The sequence below is a fragment of the Hypanus sabinus genome, chromosome 21 (assembly GCF_030144855.1).
Source record: "Hypanus sabinus isolate sHypSab1 chromosome 21, sHypSab1.hap1, whole genome shotgun sequence".
Lineage (NCBI taxonomy): Eukaryota > Metazoa > Chordata > Chondrichthyes > Myliobatiformes > Dasyatidae > Hypanus > Hypanus sabinus.
In genome coordinates, this window is record NC_082726.1 from 66,053,926 (window position 1) to 66,073,337 (window position 19,412).

At 41.1% G+C, this 19,412-nt stretch overlaps 2 protein-coding genes across 3 annotated transcripts in view; one reads left to right on the forward strand and one right to left on the reverse strand.

The window, feature by feature from the left end:
* The window catches only part of lrrc18a (leucine rich repeat containing 18a), a 70,970-nt gene extending 64,683 nt beyond the window's left edge, over positions 1 to 6,287 (reverse strand). For both annotated transcript variants that reach the window (XR_009507319.1, XM_059946771.1), the window contains exon 1: positions 5,929 to 6,287. The gene's annotated coding sequence lies outside the window, so the exon portion shown is untranslated. The remainder of the gene's footprint in view (positions 1 to 5,928) is intronic.
* Positions 1 to 19,412, forward strand: part of wdfy4 (WDFY family member 4) — a 306,893-nt gene that overhangs the window by 231,990 nt on the left and 55,491 nt on the right. The window contains exons 47-50 of the mRNA XM_059946114.1: positions 9,571 to 9,610; positions 10,015 to 10,134; positions 13,047 to 13,161; positions 17,920 to 18,029. Of these exons, the coding sequence (XP_059802097.1) occupies positions 9,571 to 9,610; positions 10,015 to 10,134; positions 13,047 to 13,161; positions 17,920 to 18,029 (385 nt within the window). The remainder of the gene's footprint in view (positions 1 to 9,570; positions 9,611 to 10,014; positions 10,135 to 13,046; positions 13,162 to 17,919; positions 18,030 to 19,412) is intronic.

The following is a 19,412-nucleotide window of genomic DNA, read 5'->3' on the forward strand; positions in this document are numbered from 1 at the left end:
ATGACAGGGTTTTTTAAGAGATTCCTGGACAGGTATATGGAGCTCAGAAAAATAGAGGGCTATGGGTAACCTGAGGTAATTTCTAAAGTAAGTACATGTTTGGCACAGCTTTCTGGGCCAAAGGCCCTGTATTGTGCTGTAGCTTTTCTATGTTTCTATGTTTCTTTATAAACTCTTGTCCTCAGTATTATTTTCGTTCTAAGGATACTTGTTCACAGTATTTTTTTATTTATACAGTTTGTCTTCTTTTGCACATTGGCTGTGTGTCAGTCTTTGGTTATGTAAAATTTTTCATAAATTCTATTGTATTTCTTATTTATCCTCTATAATTGCCTGTAAGAAAATGAATCTCAGGGTAGTGTACATTAACATACTGCATTCATACTTTGATAATAAATTAATTTACTTTGAGTTTAAACTCTGAACTAACAGTACAGATAGCCCCATCTGTGGCAGTATCTGTGGTTCCCACGTTTGCCTCATCAGACACCTCAGAACTTGAAAACTAGAGTGACAGTAGGTCACATTCAATTCCAAGAAGAACAAAAACAATAGAGGGTTCAAGTTCAGCTCACGATGCAGAGCTTAGATTCCAAATGTCCCACTCTGTCAGGGAGAACCAGTCTGCGAAAGTTGCATCCTGGCTGAAGTGAGTTGACATACTTTAGATCATAATACTGGCTATCACTCAGTAATGGTTATCGACACTTTCCCACATGGCATCATAAATATTACTAATGATGTGTTTACCTAACCTTATGTGAGGTAGTTAACACAGGACACAGGCCATAGGAAGCTAGGAGAGTATCAGTGCACCATTGGTTCAATAGTTGCAGGGAAAATAAATGGATTTGATATCTCAGAGTTCCAGTCACCTCCAACTCATAGAACAATCCTGGTTCCAAATGGCATCATAATGACCTGATTGTGTCATGTGTACACTGAGCCTATCACTGCACTGGAATGTGATGACTACCTCACACGTTGGGAATCATTCACATGGTAAATGATGTTTGATTCGTCCAACTGTATTTGCCACCTGTTCATCTACAGACAAAACTCAACGGTGCTTTTCAGTAGCACTGACGTACCTGGATTTCCTGAGCTGTGTGAGTTTGAAGCAGCTATCAGGTTTAATGATTGAAGGGTAATGGCCTGACATGGTGACATACGTTATGACAAAGCTAAACCAGTGATGCATCGTAGCAGTGGCAAGCCTTGTCCTTAGCTGTAGCAGTGATATTTTTGTAGTTACAGGACTATTTAATTATAAGCACCTCATATACCTAATAAAGTGGCCACTGAGTGTATGTTCATGGTCTTCTGCTGCTCAATTTTTGAAGATTTGCACATTCAGAGATGCTCTTCTACACACCACTGTTGTAATGCATTGTTAGTTGAGTTACTGTTGTCTTCCTGTCAGCTTGAACCAGCCTGGCCATTCTCCCCTGACCTCTCCCATTAACAAGGCATTTTCACTCACAGAACTTCTGCTTTCTGGATTTTTTTTGTCCCTCGCACCATCCTCTGTAAACTCCAGAGGCTGTTTTGTGTGAAAATCCCAGGAGATCAGCAGTTTCTGAGATCCTCAAACCACCCAATCTGGCACCAACAACCATTCCACTGTTAAAGCTTTTTAGATCACATTTCTTCCCCACTATGATGGTTGGCTTGAACAACAACTGAACCTCTTAGCCATGTCTGCAGGTTTTAATACATTGAGTTGCTGCCATATGATTGGCTAATTCAATATTTGCATAAATGATCAGGTGTAGAGGTGTATCTAATAAAGTGGCCACTGAGTGTACATTCTACCTTGTCATAGTTAGTGGAGCAGAGGAACAAGATATGCCATGATTTAACAAATAATGGAGGGAATGAATTATCTACTTCTGCTTCTGTTTGTCATGTCCTTACATTCCTTACATAGTGAGCTTGTATCTACAAGAAGAGGCTGCATTTATTTGGAGCCATTCATCTTTTGAGATCTACATTGAGATTCAACACAGAAAATGAGGCTTCACAGTAACCGCTCACCTGAAAGATGGCCCTGGCAATTATTTGCATTTTCAGGAGGCATTTGATAAGGTGCCACGCATAAGGTTGCTTAACAAGATACAATCCTATGGCATTACAGTAAAGATACTGGCATGAATGAGTAATGGCTGACAGGCAGGAGGCAGTGAGTGGGAACAAAGGGGGGCCTTTCCTGGTTGGCTGCCAGTGACATGTGGTGTTCCTCAGGGGTCAGTACTGGGACCACTGCTTTTCACATTGTTTGTTGATGATTTGGATAATGGAATTGATGGCTCTGTGGCAGAGTTTACAGATGATGCAAAGGTAGATAGTGCTGAGGAAGCAGTGCTATTGCAACAGGACCTAGACAAATTGGAAGTATGGACAAAAAAGTGGCAGATTGAATACAGTGTTAGGAAATGTACGATAATATATTTTGGTAAAAGGAACAATAGTGTGAACTATTATTTAAATTGGGAGAAGGTTCAAACATAGGAGTCCTTGTGCAAGACTCCCAGAAGGTTAATTTACAGGTTGAGTCTGTGGTAAAGAAGGCAAGTGCAATGTCGGCATTTATTTCAAGGGGAATAGAACATAAAAGCAAGGAGATAATGCTGAGCCTTTATAAGTCAGGCTGCAAACAAGAGAAAATCTGCAGATACTGGAAATCTGCGCAACTGCTGAAGGATTTTGACCTGAAATGTTGACTGTACTCTTTTCCATAGATGCTGCCTGGCCTGCTGAGTTCCTCCAGCATTCTGTGTGTGCTAGTCAGGCCATAACAGTTTTGGGCCCTATATCTCAGAAAGGATGTGTTGGCATTAGAGAACATACAGAGGAAGTTCACAAGGATAGTTCCAGGAATGAAGGGGTTAACATATGAGGCTTGTTTGGCAGCTTTAGGCCTGTGCTCACTGGAATTTAGAAGAATGCGTGAGGGTCTCACTGAAACCTGCTGTATGTTGAAGGGACTAGATAGGGTGGATGTGGAAAGGATATTTCCTATGGTGGGGATTTCCAGAACTAGAGGGCACAGCTTCAAAATTGAGGGGTGACCTTTTAGAACAGAGGTAACAAGGAAATTTTTTAGCCATAGAGTAGTGAATCTTTAGAATGCTCTGCCACAGACTGTGGTGGAGGCCAAGTCTATGGGTATAACTGAGGCAAAAGTTGATGGTTTCCTAATCAGTCAGGGCATCAAAGGATATGGCGAGAAGGCAGGTGTATGGGTCGAATGGTATCCAGGATCAGTCTTGATGGAATGGTGGAGCAGACTCAATGGGCTGAATTCAGCTCCTATGTCTTAGGGTCTACTGATCTAATAGTGCTGCACTCCCTTAGTTCCATACTGATGTGTCAGCCTAAATTAATTCCCCAAATCCCTGGGATAGTAACCCATAGTTGTTCCACTCTAGCGATTTGGGGAATCAATTTAGGCCAGAAAAGGAGGATGGTAGCTCTTGGTGTGGAAGGCAATGATTCATTCCAATCATTCTTTATCTTGATATGTGTGTCTGCACAACTCCATTTAAAATGCAAGTCAGATCGGGTGAAGGCCACCTGGTCTATAGATCATACAGGTCGGCACAGGGGTATCAGAAATCAGAAAGACCATAAGACCATTAGGAGCAGAATCAGGCTAATTGGCCCATCGAGTCTGCTCTTCCACTTCATCATGACTAATCCAATTATCCTCTCAGCTCCATTCTTCTGTCTTCTCATATCCCTTCATGCTCTGACCAATCAGGAAAATTAGGGTTCAAGTTCTGTCATCAGTAAAGAATTTGTATGTTCTCCTGTGACTGTGTGGCTTTCCTCCAGATGCTCTAGTTTCCTCCCACTGTCCAAACATGTTCAGGTTAGGGTCAATAAATTATGGGTATGCTATTTTGGCACTGTGAGCATGACATAAATGACACATTTTACTGTAAGCTTAATTATTTCAATGTACATGTGACAATTGAAGCTGATCTTTATCATATCCTAAAAATCCTTGATTTGGGGATTCATTCTAATCATTCTTTATCGTTATATGGGGGTCTGCACCACTGTGTTTAAAATCAGATTAGTAGGCCACCCCTTCCAGAGGATCATGTACAATTTTCAACCACAGTTCCATTCTCTTAAACTATCCCCATATCCTTTGATAGTTTCTTGGCTATTCGGGATTCAGTTCAATTCTGAATGGACCCGGCAGAATATAAATGATTCCAAATGTACATCACACTCTGAATGAAAAAAAAATGTTCACTTCCAATTCAGATGCATTTATTTATCATTTGTACATGAAAACATACAGTGAAATGTGTCATTTGTGTTATCAGCCAACACTGACTGTGGTCCAGGTGATGTAATGGACTGGATAGGCTGTAGTGCTTTATGGCTCTGTGACTTGACCTAAGGATGTGTCGGGGGCAACAACCTGAAAATGCCACCATGCATTCTGACAGCAATATAGCATGCCCACCATGTTCAGCAGAACATTTCAGTCCCAAACACAACCTCCTTCACTCTGAAATTTTGATCCCAGTTCTGGACAATTCAGCCAATGAAAGCATCCATCCTGCCTTCAATCTGTCAAGCCCTCTAAGTTCCAGTGAATAAATCTCCATTTGTTCTTCTGAACTCTAAAGAATGTAGGCCCATTCTACACAATGTCTCCTCTTATGGCAAACCTACCACCAGTCTGGTGAATCTTTGCCCTACTCCTTTACTACAAGTACATCCTCTTTGACCAAATCATCAATAATTCCCATCATTTGAGTCATGCCCTCTTGACGCTGATACAGTGAGGCAGATTTTGAGTACTAAATCCAGACGGATGGTACAGTACTGGGAAGCTGTAGACATGTTGTTTCATGATAAATTTGTCACACCTAAGCTCTTCCACCACCTCGGGGACTCAGTCTGTCCCACGTTAGTATCAGCCTTAGCTCATCTGCAAGGTTGCAAATTCAAATCCCACTACACAGATTTTGAGCTCGATAGTGTGGGGAGGGTGTTGGGCTGTTTAATACGCTGACTTGCGATAAAGTTGCTTAAAAATCACGAGGGTCGTAAACGGGGTGAATGAATGCACACAGCATTCTTCCCAGGGAAAAGGAATATAAAATCAGAGGGCATTGGGGAAAGGTTTAAAAGGGTCTTGAAGCAGGGAGCTTCTTCAAGCAGAGGGTGATGTGTATAGACAAAAAGCTGCCAGAGGAAGTAGATGGAGCAGGTATAACAACAGCATTTAAAATACATTTGGATAGGAACTTGGCTAGGGAAAGTTTCAAGGATATGGGCCAAATGCAGGCATGTCGGACTGGATTAGAATGGGCACCTCAGTTGGCAAGGACAATTTGGGTCAAAGAGCCTGTTTTGCCAAAATCCTTTCACCTGCTCAGGAGAATACAAAGACTGTAGGGATACTCAGAAAAATTAGTGGCCGTCTCCTGGTGTCAGCCATTTATCCAATCACAAATATTTATTTCTACTTCACTGCCATTACCGACCGGCGGGGTGTCCAGCACCAAAGCACCCCTCCCTAGCGCGGCACTGTTTGGATCAGTTACGTACCGGCAGACTGAGAGGGGGTGCTGATGAGGCAACTCTGTAACATAAGACCAAACCATTATGTCAACAAGATGGATTAGTATGGAAAATTAGAAAGCACTTATTAGATTTTAATCCAGGTGAGAAACATTTCACATATTTTCACATTAACTCAAGATCATTGTCAGAGAAATGAGGTTTCAAGTCAGCACTGGCAATTAATATCCACACTGCTAACATTGAAATCCATCAGGGATTAATTGATTAAGCTTGTTCAACCTACATTACAGCAAGTTAGAAAGGAAAGTAAGAGATTCAGAAAGCCAGCCGCCTCATTCACCCAACTGTGTTGAGCAGGAGGCTGTGTGTTCTTACCACTGGTTGTGTAGATTGGCAATGTCTTTCTCAGCAATCTGATCCTCTCTGCCAAGAGCTGTTTCCTATTGTCCGAGCTCTTTCCATCCCTCTCTCCTTGAATAATAGCTTTATGTCTTGAGCAAGGAATGGGTGTGGAGCCCAGATATCAGGAGCTGAGAGAACGGTCACCCCCGGATAGATTAAGACTCCCAGTGTGTGGAGAAGGAGGCAGAGAAGACTCCAGAAGTGAAAATGCTGCCTGACACTTATTCAGCTCCTGTTTACAGCCGAGTTTTCCTTCTGCACCTTGTTTAACTTGGTTGCTAGGCAGCACAGCCTATTGACTTTGCTGACAATCAGCATGTTCAGCCCCTGTAGTAAACAGCCTTTAGTTTAACTAACTTTGTACACCTCCTGTTGCTTTACAGAGGCTGCTTGTTTAGAAAGAAAACTAGATGTATGGAAGCACAAATGACTGATACCTAATATACAACATCCTGATGAAGGGCCACAGCCTGACACGTCACCTGTTTAGTCATTTTCATAGGTGCTGCTTGACCTGCTGAGTTCCTCCAGCATTTTGTGTTTTATTCTGTATTTCCAGCATCTGCGGAATCTCTTGTGTTTGTAACATTAAGCCTATGTTCAGGGGTTTTAGCTGCCCAGCACCTCAACACACTCACTTCCACTGTTGAGTACCTTTTGTTAAAATATGTAAGTTGAGATACAAATTGGCCCTGCGTATTTTAGTACTCAACAGCAAATCTACATCTTCAACAAGTTTATTCAGCAGAATAGAAGGCCTTCGATATGAAGTGTTTACTTGAAAAGTTTGTTCACACCAAGTGTTGCTAAGGTGTCCAGTTACATTCCTTATCTGTGCAGACTGGTGAAATGTTTCAGTGTCTGTGTAACACTAAACCAAATGCATCAATTCCTAAAGAAATCCATTACCGCTCCCTGTGACATTGTATAAATATATCTAAATGTATAAATGTTGAAAGTCAACAGGAAGAAGGGATATGGAAAGAGAGAGAGGGGCAGAGAGAGACACACAGAGAGATGGAGAAGAGAGAGAGGGGTGAGACGTGGAGAGATGGGGTAGAGAGAGAAAGGGGGGTGTAGAGAAAGGGAGAGGGAAAGAGGGGTGACGAGAGGGGAAGAGAGGGGAGAGAGGGGGAGGGAAGGGTAGAAATGCAGAGAGAAAAAGAGAGGCATAGATGGACAGGCAGAGAAATAGAGAAAGTGGGAGGGAAAAAGGTGGAATACTAGAAGGGAGAAAGCAAGGAATGATGGGACAGAATGCTGGAGAGAGTAGGTTGAGAGAAAGAGAAAATGGGAGAGAGGGTGAAAGAGATTTTATAATGCTATTTACATTGTAAATACATGTTAATATTTATGGTATTTTATTCCATATCCACATTTCTAACTTTAATTTTGTATAATACATGGAGCTTAGAAAAATAGAGGGCTATGGGTAAGCCTAGGTGGTTCTAAGGTAAGAACATGTTCAGCACAGCTTTGTGGGCTGAAGGGCCTGTATTGTGCTGTAGATTTCTCTATGTTTTCTATGTTTCTACATTTCTATTTTTTCTAATAATTATTTGTTCTTTATAATTGTTGAATGTTGTTTTTGTTGCCTGTCATACCAACACGTCACAGCAAATTTCTAATACATGTAAAGGTATATAGTGAATAAAGTTGATAATTGATCCTACATTTCGATTGTTAACTGTTTATTCCTCTCCATAGTTGTTTCCTGACTTTCTGAGTTCCTCCAGCATTTTTTTGTGTGTGTTGCTCTGGATTTCCAGCTTCTGCAGAAACTTTTGTGTTTAATGGTTGTCCCTTCGTGTGTGCTTCATTTCAGAGGGAAGTCAACTGACTCCTTCTGTGTCTCCTAAATGTTGCTATTAGCTCATTGACTTCAGCTGTTGCCAAGGGTGGGTATGGTACACCGTGTTCAACAACGATTGAACAAAGCAATAAAGTTGCTAAACAAACAAAAACTCCCCATAGCTATTGAACAAGTGATCTGTTCTGAAAGCAAGGACATGCTATAACTTGTACCTCAGTAAGTTATGTAAGGTTAAGCTCTAACTCAAAGTTCAAAGTAAATTTATTGTTGAAGTACATATATGTCACCATACAAAGCCCTGAGATTCATTTTCTTGTGGGTATTTATAGGAAAATAATGAAATAGAATAAATTTTTTAATAATTATAAATTATAAATAGCAATCTATAGTAAAGACTGAAGAACAACCAATGCACACTATCTGCACTTTGAATAATATTTTGCTAACTTATTTGTGGTAATATTTTTGTTTTATATGCTGTGTGTGATTTGTTTCATTTGGTTATATATATGTACAGTCAGGTGACAATAAATTAGACCTTGAACTTGATTAGGTGTCAACCCTGACTGGATACATTCCTGACATCTCATCTTCTGTACCCCCAAATCCCTCCCCCCCCCCCCCGGGGCTACTTGGTTAATTCCCTTGTTCTTCACCTACTCCAGCTAGCCACAGTCCACCTTCTCCAATATTTTGACAATTGCAAAAGTATTTTGTGAAATCTATTATCATTTTCCTTTACAAATCAACAATTTACAAATGCTTTCATGGAGCAATTCCTCAGTTGTTTTTGGTCAAATGTTTAGTTCCTTATAATAACAATTATGCACATGATCCACACTGGAGGAACGCGGTGGATCTGGCTGAGGGAAATGGGTACTCAGTATTCTGGATTGAGATCCTTCATCTGGACTGGACTGTGCACCCATGACTATGGTCAATATTGTTCGATCTGAATTCTTTAGTGAATTCTTCAACAGGAGATCTAATTTTGTGTACTTTGGCTAAACAGAGCTTCAAATTCAGAATTAGAATCAGATTTAATATTACTGGCATGTATCGTGAAATATGTCATATTTTGTCAACAGTATTTTGTAATACATTATAAAAAATAAATTAATTAAGTAGTGCAAAAAGAAATCAAAAAAAGAACAAAGTCCATTCAGGAATCTGACGGTGGAGGGAAGAAACTGTTGCTAAAACATTGAGTGTGCGCCTTCAGACTCCTGTACCTCCCCTTTGATTGTAGTAATGAGAAGAGGGCATGTCCTGGGTGAAGAAGGTCCTTAACACTGCATGTCAGCTTATTGAGGCGTTGCCTTTTGAAGGTGTCCTTGATGCTGGGGAGGCTAATCCCCATGATGGAGCTCGCTGAGTTTACAAATTTTTGCAGCTTTTTTCTGATCCTATGCAGTGGTCCCTTCATATCAGATAGCGATGCAGCCCGTTAGAATGCTCTCCATGGGACATCTGTAGAAATTTGCGAGCATCTTTGATGACATACTAAATCTCATCAAAACTTCTCAGAGATTAATTTAGTATAACATGTGATGATTACGATAGATTAGCACTGACTGTGGTCTCGTCCCTAGTTGGAGATGCAGGAGGTGTTCTCTTGGTCAATATAGGAGAAAGTTCAAAACAGAAGTTCACAAATCAATCACTCTGCTTTTGCCTTCATGAGCTGACATGGTTCACCCTACAGAATTGAAAAGACAGGACAGAACTGCACATAAGTGCAATTTTATTTTACAAAGATCTGTTAATTAAATAACCTCTTTAGTTTTTTTTCTTTTCCACAGAAAAACATTGGTGGATAAAGGCGTAATTCAGAAATGGCAGGTAAGATGTGCCTCTCCTCCTTACAGACTTGGGCAGGAAGGAAGTTCAAAAATGCACATGCATGTCAGTCCAGATTATCTGATGTATAATTTTGGTAAGAGACAATATTGCAGGTAGATTGGGGATAAATTCCTTGCTTCTAAGGGATCTTTCCTGTCAACTTAAAGCAGGTAGGGTGTACATGGAGGGGAGAGCTCTAAAAGACCATAAGGCATAGGAGCGTATTTGGGTTGAACACAGGAAATTGGGAGTGGCTCTGTAGACAAAATTGCTGGCAAGGACTGGTTGGGCTGAAGGGCCTGTATCCGTGCTGTATTGCTCTAAGACTCTAGTACTAGGACATTCAATAAGCTATTAATTAGAATGTATTTCTGAAATTACATCTTCTCCCTTCTCTGTGACAGAAAGGAGACATGAGCAACTTCGAGTATCTCATGTATCTGAACACGTTGGCTGGGCGGACTTATAAAGATCTGATGCAGTATCCAGTGTTCCCCTGGGTTTTGGCTGATTATGACTCTGAGGTAAGTGATACTCAGTGTAGCATGTGTGTGTGTGTTACTGGTGGTTTCTCCAGCAGAATCTTTTGGGTTCTATTTCACTTCGCTGTCTGCATGTACCCTTCAATTCTGTTGTTATGTTGAAAACCCAGCAGCCAATCTGTAGATAGATAAATGGCAGTGGCAGCTGATATCACAATCTGTAGCAGAGAGGAATATAGAACGTACAACATAGAATATGGAACATTACAGCACAGTACAGGCCCTTCAGCCCATGGTGTTGTGCCGACCCTTTAACCCACTCTAAGATCAATCTAACCCTTCCATCCTACACAGCCCTCCTTTTCTATGTAGTCTCTGAAACTACCCTGATCCATCTGCCTCTAACACCACCCCTGGTGGTGTGTTCCATGCACCCACCACTCTGTGTAAAACACTGGCCTCTGACATTTCCCCTCCTCCCCCGTACTTTCCTCTGATCACCTTGTAATAGCTATTTAGGTTGTGGAAAAAATTCTCTGGCTAGCTACACTTGTCATCTTGTACACCTCTATTACGTCATTTATTATCCTCATCCTCCTTCACCATAGCTTGCTTAACCTACCTTCATATGACGTGCTGTCTAATCCAGGCAGTGTCCAACAAACAGTCGAAATCTGCAGAATGGATAATAGAATGTTTTATATGGCAGGTGACCAATTCATCACTGCCAGCCTAGAGCTCCCGATAAGGTTAGAGATGGGTAAGACAGAGAGAAAGGAAAGTTAGTTTCTACTTGGATAGAAGAAGGAAAGAGTGATATGGGCTACAAATTAAACGTCCTTGACATGTTACAGGAATTTTGCTGCAACCTACTGTATCTTGTACAGGATCCAGCTGCACAAGGCAGGCCTTCACCCTCAGAGGGCTTCTGACCCTCTGCCCCTCTGCCCCTCAGAGCAGTGTACTAAGGGCTTTTACTCTCTTTCTACCCATGACTGTGTCACCATCCACAGCTCCAGCTTGCTAATTAAATTTGCTGATGACACTACACTGATTGGTCTAATCTTAAATAATAATGAGGCAGCTTACAGACAGGAAGTCATCACCCTGACAGTGGTGTCAAGAAAACAACGTCGCAAAAGCAAAGGAGCTGGGTGTGGACTACAGGAGGAGTGGAGACAGGCTAGTCCCTGTTGACATCAATGGATCTGGGGTTGAGAGAGTGAGCAGCTCTAAATTCCTTGGCATAAGCAACACTGAGGATCTCACGTGGTCTGTACACATCAGCTGTGTGATGAAAAAGGCACAACAGTGCCTCTTTCGCCTCAGATGGTTGAGGAAGTTAGGTATGGCCCCCCAGATTCTAAGAACTTCCTATAAGGGCATGATTGAGAACATCCTGACCAGCTGTATCACTACCTGGTATGGGAACTGTACTTCCCGCAATCGCAGGACTCTGCAGAGTGGTGCGAACAGCCCAGCACATCTATAGTTGTGAACTTCCCATGATTCAGGACATTTACAAGGCCAGGTGTGTAAAAAGGGCCTGAAGGATCATTGAGACCCAAGTCACCCCAACCACAAACTGTTCCAGCTGCTATCATCCAGGAAACGGTACTGCAGCAGGACCAACAGGCTCCGGGACAGCTTCTCCCACCAGGCCAGCAGACTGATTAATTCATGCTGACACTACTGTATTTCTATGTTATATTAACCTTCCTGTTGTACATAATATTTATTATAAATTACTATAATTGCATATTGCACATTTGAACAGAGACGTAACGTAAAGATTTTTACTTCTCATGTATTTGAAGAATGTAAGTAATAAAGTCAATTCAATTCAATTCAAACTCTGCCTTCCTCACTTCTCTCAAACTGAAAACTAATCTTTACAGCCTGTCCTGAGTAGTGAATTTACAAACATCCTTCGGTCTGTTTTGGCCATGAATTGGAAATTATGCAAAAATCACTCTTTATGGTGACCATGCCCCTGCAGTACTGTAATGAATAAGTGGCTTCAAAACATCAAGATTGGTAAGAACAATTACTGAAAGTGGACGAGAGAGGTGACTAGTTCCGCCATTCATAGAAACGAACATGCATATGTAGATCAGGCTTTTGAATTACGTTATGTAATTGCGGCTCATCTGTAGGTGTTTTTGTATCATGAACGAAGTCACTGGAGAGACACTGAAACTAATGGATACAGAAGTGTTTTATTCAACAAAATGAGACACTCTTGGGGGATGAACTTCTCGACTCAATGTTACATGACATCTTTAAATGTTAAAGACCAAAGGTTAACAGTGGGATAATTCTATAGTTACAATGTATCTACAGTGCTTCCTTTGAATTACATATAGTTTCACATCTCCTTCTTTGCACCCACACTCCAGACACCCAAAATGAATGTCAATCAGCATTGTCTTGTTTGATATCAACTTCAGTCCACAGCTCCAGGAAAACTATTGTTCAGGGCTGCATTTTAAATTCAATCTACAATCCCCATCAAATCTGAAGAATGGCTGCTGTTGAATTTAACATTTGTTGTATACCCTGTCTTCAAAACACGCACTAACAGTTGGGCTGATCATAAGTTAAACACTTGAACCTGGGACAGAGGGTGTATCACTTTCTTTCCCAATTCAATCACCAATCTAAAAAACATTAACTGTTACTCTTTCCGCAGATGTTACCTGACTGAATGAGTTCTTCCTGCATTGTTTGTTTTTGTTATTGAAAATTTATCAACACTTTTTTTGTGTCATCCATTTTATACCCAGCAGTGGAGCCAAACATGGTCAATGCTACAGCCCCTCAGTGAAATATCACACAATTAGTTAACATAATTACTTCAATTTATCTTAAATTCATAAAATTTTGAATTGACTGCTGAGAGCTAGAATGCAATAAATGTTTGTGCCATTTTTCATGTTTGTGTTTCTCCCCAGGAGTTGGACCTGACCAATGCAAAGACGTTCCGTGACCTCTCAAAACCCATGGGAGCACAAACAGAGCAGAGGAAGGAAAAATTCATCCAGCGATACTTTGAAGTAGATAATGATGGTGTGTATTTTCAAGTGGAAGTAATCACCTCAACACTGAACTGATTCCACAGCTTACTTTCAAATACTTTACAACTCACTGTTTCAGTAATATCTATCTATCTATCTATCTATCTATCTATCTATCTATCTATCTATCTATCTATCTATCTATCTATCTATCTATTATTTGTCTTTTATATTGGCCTTTTCATTGATTTAAATGTATTTCTTTGTTCTACTGTGTATATAGACTTGATGACACTCAGTGACCATTTATTAGATACCACTTGTACCTAACAAAGTGGCCACTGAGTATATGTTCATGGTCTTCTGCTATTGTAGCCCATTCGCTTCAAGGTATGATGTCTTGTGCATTCAGAGATGTTCTTCTGCACACCACTGTTGTAATGCCTGGTTATTTGAGTTACTGTTGCCTTTCTGATAGCTCAAACCAGTCTGGCCAATCTCCTCTGACCTCTCTCATTAGCAAGGCACAGATCTACCCCTCACTGGATGTTTTTCATTTTTTGTATTCTCTGTAAACTCTAGAGACTGTTGTGTGTGAAAATCCCAATGGCAGTTTCTGAGATACTCAAATCACCCCATTTGGAATCAACAATCATTCCACAGTCAATGTCACTTAGGTCACATTTCTTTCCTATTCTGATGTTTGATCTGAACAACAACTGAACCTCTTGACCATGTCTGCATGCTTTTATGCATTGAGTTGCTGCCAGATAATTGGCTGATTAGATATTTGCATTAATGAGCAGGTGTACAGATGTACCTAATAAAGTGGCCACTTGGTGTATTTCCTTCTCTGAAGGAATTAAGACTGTGAGCTGTCATCTTAAAACAAACCACACCTAACTCCTACAGTTCACAAGGTTAGTGAAAGCTTTCTCTCCAAGGTACATAAATCTGATTCCCATCCCGATGTGTAGGTCCTTGTCCTCACTCGGAACTGCAATTCTGTTCTTTCCCAGGTACGGAGCTCATAATCACACCTTCAATGTCAGGATAACTGGTTTGAGTCCACCAGTTTCTCTCTCCCTACCTTCTTGAATGGTGGGGTTACATTTACTACATTCCAAACTGAATCGAAATAGCCTTGGAAGATAACAAGTGCATCTACACCTCCAAAACCACTACTTTCAAACTCTTGCGACACAGGTCAATAGGTCCCCTGGATTTGTCACCACTCTGTCCCACTAATTTCTCAATTACTGATTTTCGAATGCTGATTTTTCTCATAACTTCCATTCACGGAGTACTTGCTGTCCATCACTTTTTCCTGATTTTATATCCTTGTCTGTGAAGCTGAACAGGAGCTATTTAATTTATCTCTCTGCTAATTCCTCACTCCCAGTTTTATTTCCTTATAGCTGTGTATTAATGTTTATATATTAGTTATTTCCGTTTCCCAACCATGCCTCTCATTGAGCTTTCTAATCAACCATACCTTCCCAATCCATCACAACCAATACACAACTCACACTCACGGCTTTCTCTCCTCATTTCCAGATTGAACTGAATCACTTACTTCCGTAATTTTAATTTCTAACACACAATGATTTCTGAGATTAACAATTAACCTCTTCTCGTTATGATCTAAACACCCTGCTCACTAATTGATCCTTCAACGTAATGACCTAGAACACCACAATTTACACTCTCCACACATTTACCTTTCAGTCTACTGCCACTAAATTTAATTTAATATGTACTATACATTAAATTCTGCCATCACTAATATATTGCCCTTGTTACGTGCACTTTAGATTTCCTGATTTAGTCTATGCACTATATTATTTGAAAAGTAAAAACATAAAGGAAAGATTGAATAGGTTAGGATTTTGTTCCCTAGGACATAGAAGCTTGAGAGGAGATTTAATAGGGGTATACAAAATTATGAGGGTAAATGCAAGCAGGCTTTTCCCATAGAGGTTGGGTGAGACAGAACTAGAGGTCATAGGTTAAGAGTGAAAGTTGAAATGTTTAAGGGGAACATGAGTGGGAACTTCTTCACTCAGAGAGGGTGGTGAGAGTATGGAATGAGCTGCCAGCGGAAGTGGTGAACGTGGTTTTGATTTCAACGTTTAAGGGAAATTTGTATGGGTACAAGGATGGGAAGGGCTTGAGGGGTTCTGGTCCAGGTGCAGGTCGATGGGACTAGGCATATTAATGGTTTGGCAAAGACTAGATGGGCCAAAGGGCCTGTTTTTGTGCTGCTGTGATCTATAATTCTATAATGCTCATCTTTAGAATGTGACAAGAAATCAGAGCACCTGGAGGAAACCCACATGGTCATGGGGAGAGCATACAAACTCTTTACAGATTGCAGCGGGAATTGATCCTGGGTTGCTGGCACTGGAAAGATTTATGCTATCCGCTGGGCCACCCTGTTGCCCTCATTTATTCCAGTTCATCAGGGATGAGGATACAAGGAGTGAACAGCTCACTCACTGACTTCCCAGACAATCAATGGTCAAGGTTCAAGATTGTTTAATGTCTTACACAGAGAGGTTAGAGAGACTGGGCTTGTACACACTGGAATTGAGGAGATTGAGAGGGGATCTGATTGAAACGTTTAAGATAATTAAGGGATTGGACAAGATAGAGGCAGGAAATATGTTCCAGATGCTGGGAGAGTCCAGTACCAGAGGGCATGGTTTGAAAATAAGGGGTAGGTCATTTAGGACAGAGTTAAGGAAAAACTTCTTCTCCCAGAGAGTTGTGGGGGTCTGGAATGCACTGCCTCGGAAGACGGTGGAGGCCATTTCTCTGGATGCTTTCAAGATGGAGCTAGATAGGTATCTTATGGATAGGGGAATCAAGGGATATGGGGACAAGGCAGGAACCGGGTATTGATAGTAGATGATCAGCCATGATCTCAGAATGGCAGTGCAGGCTTGAAGGGCCGAATAGTCTACTTCTGCACCTATTTTCTATTGTCTATTGTCTATTTCCAGTACACAGGTGTAAAGGAGAAGGAAATAATTGTTACTCCAGATCCAATGCGGCACAAGCAAAAACATGATAAAATAGTTAAAAAATCAAAATAATATAAATATATGAGGTAGGTTATGTATTGTACATAGATTGATTGTATGTTCATAAAGTGACACTGGGCACAGGAGTGTCTGTACATAAGGTAAGCGCATTTGGAAAGAGGTGAAATCATCGGACAAAGTCAGCATGGATTTGTGAAAGGAAAATCATGTCTGACGAATCTTACAGAATTTTTTGAAGATGTAACTAGTAGAGTGAATAGGGGAGAGCCAATGGATGTGGTATATTTAGATTTTCAAAAGGCTTTTGACAAGGTCCCACACAGGAGATTAGTGTGCAAACTTAAAGCACACGGTATTGGGGGTATGGTATTGATGTGGATAGAGAATTGGTTGGCAGACAGGAAGCAAAGAGTGGGAGTAAACGGGACCTTTTCAGAATGGCAGGCAGTGACTAGTGGGGTACCACAAGGCTCAGTGCTGGGACCCCAGTTGTTTACAATATATATTAATGATTTAGATGAGGGAATTAAATGCAGCATCTCCAAGTTTGCAGATGACACGAAGCTGGGTGGCGGTGTTAGCTGTGAGGAAGATGCTAAGAGGATGCAGGATGACTTGGATAGGTTAGGTGAGTGGGCAAATTCATGGCAGATGCAATTTAATGTGGATAAATGTGAGGTTATCCACTTTGGTTGCAAGAACAAGGAAACAGATTATTATCTGAACAGTGGCCAATTAGGAAAAGGGGAGATGCCACGAGACCTGGGTGTCATTGTACACCAGTCATTGAAGGTGGGCATGCAGGTACAGCAGGCGGTGAAAAAGGCAAATGGTATGTTGGCATTCATAGCAAAAGGATCTGAGTACAGGAGCAGGGAGGTTCTACTGCAGTTGTCCAAGGCCTTGGTGAGACCACACCTGGAATATTATGTGCAGTTTTGGTCCCCTAATCTGAGGAAAGACATTCTTGCCATAGAGGGAGTACAGAGAAGGTTCACCAGATTGATTCCTGGGATGGCAGGACTTTCATATGAAGAAAGAGTGGATCGACTAGGCTTATACTCACTGGAATTTAGAAGATTGAGGGGGGATCTTATTGAAACGTTTAAAATTCTAAATGGATTGGACAGGCTAGATGCAGGAAGATTGTTTCCGATGTTGGGGAAGTCCAGAACGAGGGGTCACAGTTTAAAGTTAAAGGAGAAGCCTTTTAGGACCGAGATGAGGAAAAACTTCTTCACACAGAGAGTGGTGAATCTGTGGAATTCTCTGCCACAGAAAACAGTTGAGGCCGGTTCATTGGCTATATTTAAGAGGAAGTTAGATATGGCCCTTGTGGCTAAAGGGATCAGGGGTATGGAGAGAAAGCCCGTACAGGGTTCTGAGTTGGCTGATCAGCCATGATCATACTGAATGTCGGTGCAGGCTCGAAGGGCCAAATGGCCTACTCCTGCACCTATTTTCCATGTTTCTATGTTTCTAAGGTGACTGACAGGAAATGATAAAGTAGTGGTGGTTGGGGGTGTGGAGGGGTGATTTGGGTTGAGGTGTTGATCAGTCTTGCTGCTTGGACAAAGTAACTGTTTTTCAGTCTGGTTGCCCTGGTGTGGATGCTACAATCAGTCCATGTGCAGGGTGATTGGGATCTTTCAGGTTACCGGCCCTTTTCCGGTAGCTTCTGTATATATGTTATCGTCGTAGTATTTAAGATTTCCATCGATTTGCAGAACCTTGCTGACCAATAAGAATTGTTTCTCTTACAGGAAACCTGTCTGTAAGGTGTCACTACTGCACCCACTACTCATCGGCAATAATTGTCGCTTCTTACCTCGTGCGAATGGAACCCTTCACTGAGATCTACTGCTCTCTACAGGTACACTGGGATGGTCAATAGCTTCTATCTTAAACAGCCTGGGCTCCTCTTCGAGAGCAGCCAGAGAAACAACTTGAGAGATACCACATTGATCCATAGTCCATGGGAGGCCACATTTGATGCCATATGGTCTTTTATTCATTGGGACAGTCCTGGTTAATACCATTCGTACCTCCAACTGTATTGAACTCCCTCAGTCAGCTCCACATTCAGTGGAATGAACGTGGGCATTTAGCAGTTTTAAAGATTAGCTTTATTTGTCACATGTGCATCAAAACTTTGAAAGATACAGTGAAATGCATTGTTTGTCTCAATGCCCAATGGCAACAGTGAGAAGAGAGCGTGGTCTGGATGGTGGGGGTCCCTGATGATGATTACCCCAACATCTGAATCAAGGGTATTTGTTGCTTGCCTCCAGTCAGTTACTGACTGATACTTATATAAATGTAATGATATCAAAAGGCCTTCAATATTTTATGAGAAGTTTCAAAGCAGTTAAATATCTGCAAAGTTCAAAAAAGGAGAGATGATTGGAAAGTTTGGAGTTCTCCAGCCCAAGACAATACAATATACAATAATAAAATGTTGTCTATTTTATTAGAGAAATGTGATGCATATTTGATGACACTGCATCAAATCCCACAGTAAAGAGATTTGCTGATACATAAAGCATTAGGGCACCACACATCCTACTTTTTATTCGAGTAATATCTTTAACCCAATTTGTCGCACTAACAACATTTTGCATGTATATTTCTTCTCTTTATTTGATATCACTAATGCTTTTATCAGATATTATTGTCTCTCCCGAGAGACTTCTGTCCCCATCTAAAACAAAAATTACATTAATGAAAAGTATCAATCATTGCACGCTTGCAGATGTGAAGAGTGCCCTTCTAATTTAGCGTATAATATTAAAAACAAAACTGCCAGCTCACAGGATGGACTGCAGAGTTTCGTATTCACATTGAGGAGGATTTGACCTCTGCAGGATCATGGGTGAACAAGACAGAAAAAGTATGTCAGGGTTCCTGCCCAAGAAAAACTCAAGCTGGAGAGTGGATGCATTCTAACGTTGGAGGAAACATCCAAAATTGCCTTCAAAGCCAACCAGGCTGTTGGCACTCTTGTAATGGCGGCCAGAATCGTTGTCCTACAGAACAGAGTCAAAAGGTCTCATGGAGCATAGAACATTGAAATCTACGGCACATTACAGGTCCTTTGGCCCACAACGTTGTGCCAGCCATGTAATCTAATCTAGAAACTGCCTAGAATTTCCTTAGACAAGGTTTTAAGGCAAGATTTTCCTTAATATGACAAAATAGGCTGAAGCCAATATGGCTTCTTTAAGGGAAAATCTTACCTGACAAATCTGTTGGAATT